Genomic DNA, 11,027 nt, shown 5'->3' on the forward strand with positions numbered 1-11,027 from the left:
CAATACCAGTTAGACATGTAGATTTTAATGAACAAGCCTGTCCTGTCTTAAACAGATTGCAATTTTTGCTTATCTTGAGCATATTTCAAAGCTAGAGACACATGAAAGCTTTTCTGAACAAACTGGAGGAAGAGCATATAGCTAAAGGAGTTCTCCCAGTAAATACTAACACTATAGAGACACTGCTTAATTCTAAGCATGCAAAAGTACCTATGTATTCCATTATCAAATTGCAGTAAATGAGAAGCAACTTGTACTTGTTTTCCCTTAAAATTACCAATCATAAAGGAACCTATGCAGTCATTTTCTAAAGTTCAGACTACACTTCAGATGTATGCAGAACCGAGTCTTCAGATGCTGTGGCAAATTCAGAGTCCACTGAGGTGCTGTTAAGCATTACTGCTGTCAGTCAGAAAACACCAGAACATAGTTATTTGGTACAAGAAAGGTAACATAGACAAAAACCATTCCCAAATTCTTAATTCTCATGGAAATATGTCTTTACTACTTCCTCTACAGAGCTATCCAACAACTCTTCTAAACCAGCATATGCTCACTTAAGCCAGGCTTGAAGCAAATTCTAATTTCCAATAAGCAGAAACAAGCACTGCTTCTGGTGGTAAACTGCTAAGTCCAAAACTTCCTACTTTATGTTAATGATTAGCTGCCTAAATAGCTTGATGAATCCGCAATCATTTAATTTAGAAAACAAAATCAAATGGTATTAATGGCATGGGCAAGCTCCTAGCTACAGGAACTCTAGGGTGCTTAATAAGAGAACATTCCCACTTATACTTCAGTTACATGCTGCATTAGAATGAAGATTACCTATTGGCCTTATTTATACAATGCAAACTAAATAGTGTTTTCAACAAATTCTAGGTTACAATTTAACAATGAATTTTGGCTCATACTTCAAAAGAACCACCTGAAATACTAGATAGAAATTGCTTTGAACAGTACATTGCTAGCCATGGTGGTAAAAAGGTGCCACAGGTCTGCGATGGGAGAAAACACACAAAGAAAGACCACACAAGCAGAGTTGCTTCGTTTTTATTTATCACTAAAAATTTGTCCATATGATTTTTTAAATGCCATCCAAGAGATAAGATTATTAAAAGCTGGCTTCTTTTTAGTGATAAAGCTTTTTGCTAACAGGATCCAGGAATAAAGACCACTAGTTTGTAAGACGTCCCAATATAGGTGAGTACTGCTGCTAATTTCAACCACAATTAAATGGGATTTACAACAGTGCATCTTTTTGTTATTCTACAAAGGATAAGACTCTCCTTCTGAAATTGTTCTAAACCCTGTCCCACACCAACTCTTCACTCTTTCAGTATTAGGGGTGCCTTCACCTGTTCAGCCACTTCCTTCCCCATCAGTGTTTCAACAATGGCCAACCCAAACTCAAAGCTGGTACCAGGGCCACGGCTGGTGAGGATGTTCCCATCTTTCTCCACGCGGCTCTCGGAGTAGCAGTAGTGAGCTGGGGGTGGTGGTGGTGACAGAATAGAAAGAGAATCAGTCTCCAGCGCAGTGCCACTGACGCCACAGAGCTGTCTGCCACAGGGCACTGCCCACAGGCTACGGCAACTGAGCAGTGATCACCTCTGACGACATCATCACGCTCTACAGTATGCATCTCAAACACCTATGTGGGCCAAGCCCACTCTGGGTTCTGCATCCCTGTCCCTCCAGAACCAAGCAAGCCATTGCTGCATGTGGTCCTCAGAGAGGAAAATGGCCCCTTGGGAGCTGCCAGCTTATTCACATGGCATGTGAGCACACAAGCTCATTGAGAAGCGCTCGCTGTGCCTCTTGGCTCCCATGGGGTTATTTTTGGAAGTCAGACTGCATTTGTACATCTGTTCACAACTTTCTGTTTTCCAAATGCATGCAGAAGAAACTGGAGGAATCTTGCCACCTCCTGCACACTTCCAGATTTGTTAATGCTCACAGAATGACTTCTTAATAGTGCTTTAACAGCGCCTTCTTTAGGTATGAGAAATAAAGATGGGCCCACCAGCTGCTCATAGCATCAAAACACTACCAATGGGAAAGCAGTACAGGTGCTCCCAGGGTTTGCTGTTGGGACTGTTGAGGCAAAGAACCAAAATGGCAAGAGGTAGCTCTGCCTTCATGAAGACAGGGAGAAAAATGCTCCCAGCATGACTGCAGCAGCGTATTTTGGGAATGTCAATATAGCCTTGTATTTTCAGGTTAAACTGACTTGGAGATACAGTCTTAGCATATTCAGTCGAATTTTGATTATGTGTATGAAAGAACTAAGGAAATTCAGAGATACAAAATAAGATACAAATGTTATTTGTCTTTCTTTAAATGAAGAAAATAATTTCTGAGAAGGGTTTAGAGAGAAACCTATAAAATTAATTACGTACCTCCATTCATCATTTTATCTTTGGCCAAAGGATGCGTTGTGACTTTGCTTCCAAACCCTATCCCATGTGCCAGAAGGGCAGTAGGACCTGTATGGACACAGAGTTGCATCTGTGAGGAACTTTTCTTCTACAAACACTTAAGAACATACATTCAGGCACTAGGCCCTCAAAGGCCCAAATCTCACTGTGGGAAGACTACTTATAAAATTGACGCTGACTTTACCTCTGAAGCAAAAAGCCTCAAAAAGAACATAGCTGTATACTCTCTCCCATTCTATTACATAAAATGTCTTGTACAGAGAAGCATATGAAGAACAAAGAAAGTTTAGAGAACACTCAGTTTAAACACCTGTCCTACCAGTGACTGTGCTGCCTTATGAAAGAATCAAGAGCAATGGCCACTGCACTTTTTATTTAAAACTGCTTGAAGTTAAGTAATGAAGAGTCTATATTGTAATCTGAACATTAACTAGGTACGTTTATCTTACTACAATGTTGAGTCTTGACTTTAGAGACCTAACAGATAAAATTTCACTTGAAAAGGCCGTTACATGTTGGAATTGTATGCCAAACAGTGTTTTGTACAGATGATGGGCTAACCGCTAAGTTTTGGGTTTTAACAGTCTCTCTTCTTTTCTTCACTTCCTCCTTGGCCTGAATTGAGGAAGGAATTTGTGTAAAGTCTTATTAGGTCACCCAACAGAAAATCCTTAGGGGAATTCCAAAAGAAACTGAATATAGGATTTGCCTGATGCAAGTTTCATTTCTGCACATTTGATTCATTTCAGATATAGTCCAGGAAATTATCTTGTGTTCAGCTAGAAATCAGCTCTGAGAAGCATTATACCCAAGATAAATGAACTCTCCTGTTTACAAGCAAAAGCCTTTACTGGGCAACTGAGAATTTGTAATTGTTCTGAAACAAATATGGATAGAAGAGTAGAAGACTACCACTGCCAAATTCAAGAATATTCACAACTCTGTATGCATATTGCAAAACTGAGGAACAAAACCAAAACAAAACAACAGCTATATACCAGATTCCCAAAAGAGTTAAAAAATACTCCATAAATACACTCTGTTAGAATGTATTTTATACACTCATCATCACTCTCCTTATACTTGCCTACACATACCTAGGCCAATCTCTCAGTTCAATTGCTGTTCTGGTTTTGGCTGGGATATTTAATTTTCTTCTTAGTAGCTGGTGCTTTTAGGGTGAGAATAATGTTGATAACACACTGATGATTTAGTTGTTGCAGGGCAGCGCTTACGCTAAGTCAATGACCTTTCAGCTTCTCATGGCTGTTCTGCCAGTAAGGAGGCTAGGAGAATGCACAAGAGGCTGGGAGGGGACAGGTGACCCCAACCGGCCAGTTGGATATTCCACACCATATGACCTCACAGTGAACAATAAAAACGGGGGAGTTGGGGAGGGGGGGGGAGGAGGGAGGGGGCAGAGTTGGCTTGGGGGGTGTAGGGAGTCTGCCACTGCTCAGGGTCTGGCTGGGCAAAAGTCAGCAGCAAATAGGCAATGGCATTATGCATCACTTGATTTGTATATTTTTTAATCATTATTTTCCCTTCGTTTTCTGTCCTATTAAACTGTCTTTATCTCAACCCACTTTTTTTTTTTTTTTTTTTAATCATTTTTTCCCCCCCACGATTCTCTCCCCCATCCCACTGGGCAGGGGGAAAGTAATCAACAGTTGTGTGGTGCTTAGCCACCTGCCAGGGTAAACCACAACACTTGGGAATATTGGCAGTTATTGTTCGTTTTTTTTTCTTATACATACAAATTTCATGAAGAAATTAACGAGATATCTGGCTGTTCAGAATATGTAAACAGACAACCCTCTCCACAGAGTGATTCCATCTTGTGCTTCCACGCAGCTGAGGAAGAGTGAGTCTGTAATTCTATATTTACAGCCTTCCTTCTGAAGCTAAAGGGCAGAAGAGGAGGTGCGAGACAAATTTATAGTAATGATGTTCTGCCAGCACTGTGTCCTTACAGAAAGATCGTCAGAATAAGCAAGTATTTTGAAAAAAAAAAAAAACTAGAACTTTTTTTTTATTTTTAAGACACTAACCTAACTGATTGGAAAGAACCGGGTACCAAGCAGAACTGCAGAACTTGCAGGTTAATTATTCACAATACTCCATAGACCTCCTCCTGCTAAGTTTGCACAAAATTCAAATGTTCAAATTAGTGTTTGCATATAGTACAAATTCCTGCTACTAAGTTACAGGAATAAAGATTCCTAAGCCAGGGTAACTGTCCGTATGCCCCTTCAAGTATATCCAAGTTTCAATATCCAAATATTTTACAAAGCAAGACGTTTTATTGACTAACCTGCGCATATAGCAGCTATCAGGCCTTTTCTGCTTTCCTGATCCTTCAAAACGTCTTTAACAGCAGAAGACTGTATAAAGATACAAGAAGTCATTGATTTGGGTTGATTATATGAAGCATGGTTGAAATATTTTCCATTGCAAATTTGTGAGCAAGATTTACAGAGAGAAACAGCTGACAACTCTCCATCCTACCTCAGGACAGACGGCAATGAAAACATTAAGGGGAGGAAGAAAAACTGAAACCAATAAATACTTGCCCCACAAAGAATTTGCAAGGAAATCAGGAGGAACTACAAGGAAATCCTCAACCTACATAAAAGCAGGCTATTCTACGGCCACAGGAAGTCACTGTTCAAGAACTTCATGAGACAAATAGGACAGAGCATTCACAAGCTACCTCCAGACAGTTTGCATCATTCTTAAAAAGATTTATAATAGATATTTGTCTCACATTCCAGGGCTTACAAACTGTGTGATATTATCCAAGTGCTATTTGACAGATTCACTCATTTGTCTGCCTGCCTTCCACATGGTATAAATACCACAACAGTTTTGCACCAGAGAGAGACTTCTTGAGTAAAGGAACAAAGAGTCCTCTGGGTTTGGCCTGTTTCAAGCTTCATGGAACTAAGTCTTCATTTGCAATTGTTTCACCTTCATAAGATTATGAAGAAAGGCCTTCGCACAATATTGAGCAGTCTTCCATTTTTGCTCAGCTTAACTAGGCACTCAAATCCAAGAATTTATAGAGTATATATGCAAGAAGGCGTAAGATTAACAATTACTTACCTCTTACTCATTTACTCAGAAGAGAATTTTCAGATGCTGTACTGAACTTGAAGAACTAGTAAACAAGTGCAGACCACCTACTACCCATGAGAATGCTGATGAACCTTTAAAATACCAGCACTTTACCTCTGACAAGTTTTGAGCACCGAGGTTGCCTCCAGGCAGGACAATGACATCGTAAGGCCCCTAAACAAACAAAAGATAAAACTATTCTGTTGAACAGAGGCTGGTATATTTGTCCCATTGTTTTAAGGACACTACAGCTTAGTCAGGTGAGAGGCAAAGGGATCTGCCTTTTTTTCCACTGAATGACACTTCAAGAGCACAGAGGTAGATCCAATTATGGAACAACATATTATTTCCTGTTCCAGGAGCAGCCTATTATTGATGAAGTCTGTCACAGAACAAACTTCTAAGCCTAGTGAATTTAAGAGCTTCAGCAAGCAAACCGCAGCTCATGCACTGTGAGGACAAGTGTTTTTGCTGAACCTACTGAACCGTTGCTTAGCTTTCCATCAGAAGATTTTGTTGTTCCAAATCATGGTATTCTGGCATGCTGATGAATGTGAAAAATAAAGCTCTATGCTTGACACTGCACAAAAAAAAAATACCTGTTCAGAATTATGAAATCTGATCTTGGCATGCTGTGAAGTAGAACAACACTGAAGGGACAATTGCACTGCAGGATGGGCAGTTCTGTGAGTCACTACGGCACAGAGCGAAGGTAACACACAATATATCCCTAAAGGTAACGTATAAGCTTTAAGAATTCATTCCTGAAACTGTAAGAAAAGCCTTATTGATCATTATACCAAATCGAGGTGATGACCAACCTCTTTTCTGGCATCTTCTAGACTGGCATCAGGACAAATGAAGACATCTCGACTGCACTGCACTGGATCTTTTCCTGTTAGGCCTGCAACCGTCACCTTGATCTAACAGAAGAATATATATATCATTACAATTCAAGAATTTAGGACATTTTTCTTAGCTATTAGTTTTGAAATGGTACATAAAATGAGCCAAGCAATATTAAAAGCTGGCAAAAACAGAGCAACACTTAAACTATATTGTGTACAACTACAGATACAAAAGTTAACAAAGAACGTTCCACTAGGTAGAATTCAAGTTAATAACACAATTTTAAAAGCTCAAAGAGAATTATGTAATGTCATGAGCTTGATGAATACTGGGATGGTCAGATGCCTACAATAAAAACAAAACAAAACAAAACACCACCCTACTGCTATTCATGGGAGTAGATATGGTTTTTGATAGGGTAAGATTTACTTGAAACATCTGCTCTAGTTCACTTTTAACCTCAGGCTCATATTTTAAAGGTTTCTTTAGCACAAACGTAACTTATTATGTATGCTTATTCGGAGCACAGCACAAATATTTCTAACCAGTAAGAAGGCACAGATAAACTTTCACCGTATGCAACAGACTACACCTTAAACTCCCAGCAATGAACATTAATTTGCGGCAAAGATTTTCACTTCACCATGCACTCATTAAAAGACTTTTCATTGTCTGCATACTCACCCCAGCTCTTCTCATAACATCAGTGGGGATTACAGTTTCCATTTCCTCTGCCCCTTTTGCCAGAATTACCAATGCTCTTTTCGAGGCCATGTCTTAAGGGGCTGCTGTTGAGTGAGAAGTCAGTGAAAAAAGAGGCTAAGGGGTTGGGGTGAAGACAGGCAGAGAGACAGAGAGTGATATGGTTAAAAAGCAAATCCCTTAGTACAAATCCTTCCTAACAGTAAAGTTTAGCAGCAAGTAATTTGCATTTTTTACATTACCTTCCATTTAAGCGATGTCAAAACTGTTCACTAGCTTTAACTGATATTCAAAGCAGTCTTATTTAACCAAAGAGCTTTTTATAAATAATTGCAATACTAAGGGATTAAACCATTTGTGCACTGGGAGACACAGGCCATCGGCACCAGAACAAGAAACAACTTGGCCAGATCAAGACTTTACATGAATTCAGTCTGCCAGAGAGAAGGGCTCAAGGTGGGTGGCAGGGTTATTTTCAATTTGCACACCCTCACTCATACCCAGACTACTGACTCCTACCCAGGTCAACATTTACAAAAAGAGCTTGTATGAGCTTTGACCTCATGTCTGGTATTTAGTTTCCGCACAGCACACTTTATTAAGTTTCCTGTGACTTACAATGACTCTATCAGTGCCCCTGCAAACCCTGAGCAATAGATTTTCTGGGTATTTCACAATTTTGTGGGGGAGAAATGTGTGCACATGTGTGCTGGGGAAGCAGACCACAGAATTTAGCAAATGGAAAAAACTAGGCTTAAGAAGTTTTTTTTTTTTACCTCCTAAATTCACATTGAGGTGAGTGACCAAATTTCCACTGGAAGGTTAAGTTAAAGTAACTTTAACTACACCGTGTAAAAACACACATCAACTTATACTGGTCTGACAGAAGTCTTTGAAAGCATCTATGATGTGAAAGAAGGCATTTCACAGATCATTAACTCTATGAGACAGATTTTTTTTCTTATTTAAGGAATTTCCACCCAGAAATGCACACGGAGTACCTGGAAGCTCTTCTCAAAATGAGATCCACACTTAGTTGTCTTCACCAAAGAAAACTATCCCCTCACCCTGCTTCAACTTCATGTATTTTCAGGTTTTGTCCTTACAGCTAGCCTCTTTTTGAGAGACAATCTCTAGAATGCAATAGCATATAGCAGAATGCCCTCCAGCATAGAGAACCAGCCTCAGCAGGAAAATTCAGAGTGTCAAATCCCACTTTTAGTGAGGTTTTATGTACTGTCCAACACAAGGCCAACTGAGCAAGTACACTGAAGTCACATCATCAGCAGTGATTTCAGGACAGCCCAGAGATATGCAGGAGCTCTTCTGGATGGTGTATGCTTATTGTGACAATTTTTCTTACAGATTTGACTAACTAGAATCAGACACCTTGAATAGCCACAATGCAGAAATACTGCATCTACTAATTAATGGGGAAAAATACTCTAGGTAAGTAGTTTGTATCCCTCTCTTTCATTGGCTCTTTAGATGCAAACAGGCATCTGATCCTGAAACCTTTACTCTTTTCCCTAACCTTTCCCTACCATCCTTGGACATTTATTCTGATATACTGACAGATTGCTCGGTTTTAGTACTGTTCCGATATGGGGGTGCATATGTGAATATCTGTCATGCCGTAAATACTACTAGGGTAAGATTAAGCTTTCTGAGAAGGTAGAACCAAGCTATGCAGACATGGCAGCCATTTCATTTAACAGGCTATCTATGCACATCAAATACAAGTCTGTTTGCTTCTCAGCGCCAGCAAGAGCACAGGCTGCCCCACATCTTTAAGCTAAATATATTCCCCTGCGCAGTACATGCAATTTGCTCAAGATGGTAGCTTTTGGCAGATGGCTGAATCACAAACTCTAGAAAGGCTGGCTAGAAAAAAAAAACGACTACAACAACAAAAAAATCACTTTCCAATGTCCTGACCAGCAGTTACCACAGGCAAGAGATATTTTCGGGTCATTAGCTCAGCCAGGAGGACAAGAAAGCGACCTTCTCACCCCGCCCGCGACCGCCGCCAGGCTCCAAGACTTCCCGGCAGGCCTCCGGGCCTCCCGGCACCTCTCTAATCGGCCTCGCGAACCCCACACCCTCCGCGAAGGGCAGTCGGCAGCCGGCTCCCCGCCCGCCACCCCCCCGGGGGGCTCCTCCGGCCCGGCCCGGCCCGGCCCGGCCCGGCGCCCCGCCGAGCCCCGCGCGGGCGGCAGCGCCGACTCACCTCAGCCGCAGCGCGGTCGACGCTACACGGCCCCGCCCCCGCCCCGCCTCGGGCAGGACCCGGCGCTCGGCCCGCGCCCGCCCCCCTGCGCGGCTCCGCGCCTCGCCGCCCCGCGGAAAGCTTTGCACCTACTCTTGCCACGGTTACTCGTCTCTCCTTTTCGACTTACGAAATACCGTTTTTCTCACGTATCACCCACTCACAGCAGCACAATCACAAGTTACGTGGCTTCAAAACAAGCTGCTTCTGTTTTCCCTCAGGCAGCCCTCAAAAAAATTAAAAAAAAAAAAAAGCAAAGGCCGCGCGGAAGCACAGAGAGAGAAAAGCAGTTACTCAGTTACTCTCTACTTCCCATCAACGAGCGATGTTCGGCCATGTCCTGGGAAGCAGGGCCTCAAAACGCATAGCATTTGTTTGGGAGGACAGACATCCTCATAAGGACCCCCTCCCCCTTCCCCTTCCCCACCTTTGATTGCTGAGTGTGACCCCCACATGCCACGGAATATCCCTTTGGTCGGCTTAGCTCAGCTGCCCTGGTGATGTCCCCTCCCCATCACTTGCCCACCCGCAGCCTGGTGGCTCCGGGGGCCTTGGAGGGCGTCCTGATGCGGTGCCAGCAGCGTGCGGCAATAGACACAACGCTGGGGTGACACCAGGGCTGTTCTAGCGACGAGTGCAGAGCACAGCACTGCATGGGCTGCTCCAGGGAAAGTTAACTCCGTCCCAGCCAGACCCAGCGCAGTCCCTCACCCAGCTGGCAGGTGCCGGCAATCACTTCATTCACCGGTTCTCCAGTGACGGGGCCGTGAAAGCCCTGGCACAGAAGCACGGGTCAGCCAACCGGAAGCGTGATGCACAGCAAAGGACCCGGCTGGAAGCCCTCCCGGGCACGCGTGCAGCTTCTGCCCCTTGCCCACGGCGGTGGAGAAAGGTTTCGTGCGCACGAGCGCGCGCTGGACACCGCGCCCGCCCCCGCCGCCTCCTCGCACGCGCGGCCAGCCCCGCGCTCCCGCCGCGGGACAGGCCGCGGCGCTGACGCACGCGGGGACCGGCCGCGGGGAGCCGCAGGGGCGGGGCCTCCACTCCTCGTGCCTCCGCTCCCGCCGGCGGGGACGCGCCCGGGGCCGCCCGACGGCCTCTTTGGGGCTCGGTTTCCCTGGCACCGCCGCGCTTGGCCCGGCCCAGCCCGCGGCACCAGGCTGGGACCTGCCCGGGGCGGCGCTGAGCGCCTGAGGGACGCTTCCCCTCGGGCTGCGGCGCCCGCAGGGCCGCGCGTGCTTCGCGCTTTGTATCGTACTTGCGCGCTGGCTCGGCACACCGACTTCTCTCCGCCGCGACCGGGGAGCCGTTTCCGGGCTCGGTTGCAATGCGTCCCCTTTGCCTCCCAGGGCCGTCCCTACCGCATCCCTCGGGGCGGGACGTGCCCAGCGACCGGTTCGCGGCGAGGACGGGCCGGACCTCCGGGCCCACCGCGGGGTTTCCGCGCGGGACTCACCGGGAAGCCCCGGCAGGGGGCGGCGGGCGTTGCCCGGCAGAGTCGGGGGTCGCGCCGGCAGGCCGGAAACCCCCGCCGCCCGGGGTTTCCCCGCCGCCCCCGGGCTGACGCAGCCGAGCCCGCCGGGGGCTGCCCCTAAGGGCCGGCGCCCGCCGCCCCGCGCGCACTCCAGCCGTCCGCGCCGCCGCGCACC

General features: G+C 45.2%; 1 protein-coding gene across 10 annotated transcripts; it reads right to left on the reverse strand.

Moving 5' to 3' along the window:
• Positions 1 to 1,037: 1,037 nt before the first annotated feature.
• On the reverse strand, positions 1,038 to 10,973 carry PARK7 (Parkinsonism associated deglycase). Of its 10 annotated transcripts, none has more exons than XM_083802764.1 (7): positions 10,835 to 10,973; positions 7,092 to 7,226; positions 6,380 to 6,481; positions 5,673 to 5,732; positions 4,756 to 4,825; positions 2,403 to 2,489; positions 1,038 to 1,489 (listed from the first exon to the last, which is right to left on the reverse strand). In XM_083802764.1, exons 2-7 carry the CDS (start codon positions 7,179 to 7,181, stop codon positions 1,329 to 1,331), a joined length of 570 nt encoding a protein of 189 aa, XP_083658890.1. In that variant the 5' UTR covers positions 7,182 to 7,226; positions 10,835 to 10,973; the 3' UTR covers positions 1,038 to 1,328. The 10 variants fall into 10 exon arrangements, with proteins under 10 accessions (XP_083658890.1, XP_083658892.1, XP_083658888.1 ...); XM_083802766.1 differs by lacking the exon at positions 10,835 to 10,973 and adding an exon at positions 10,637 to 10,797; XM_083802762.1 differs by lacking the exon at positions 10,835 to 10,973 and adding an exon at positions 10,090 to 10,454.
• Between the last annotated feature and the right edge of the window lie 54 nt (positions 10,974 to 11,027).

The sequence above is a fragment of the Anser anser genome (genome assembly GCF_964211835.1).
Source record: "Anser anser genome assembly, chromosome: 17".
Taxonomy (NCBI): Eukaryota; Metazoa; Chordata; class Aves; order Anseriformes; family Anatidae; genus Anser; species Anser anser.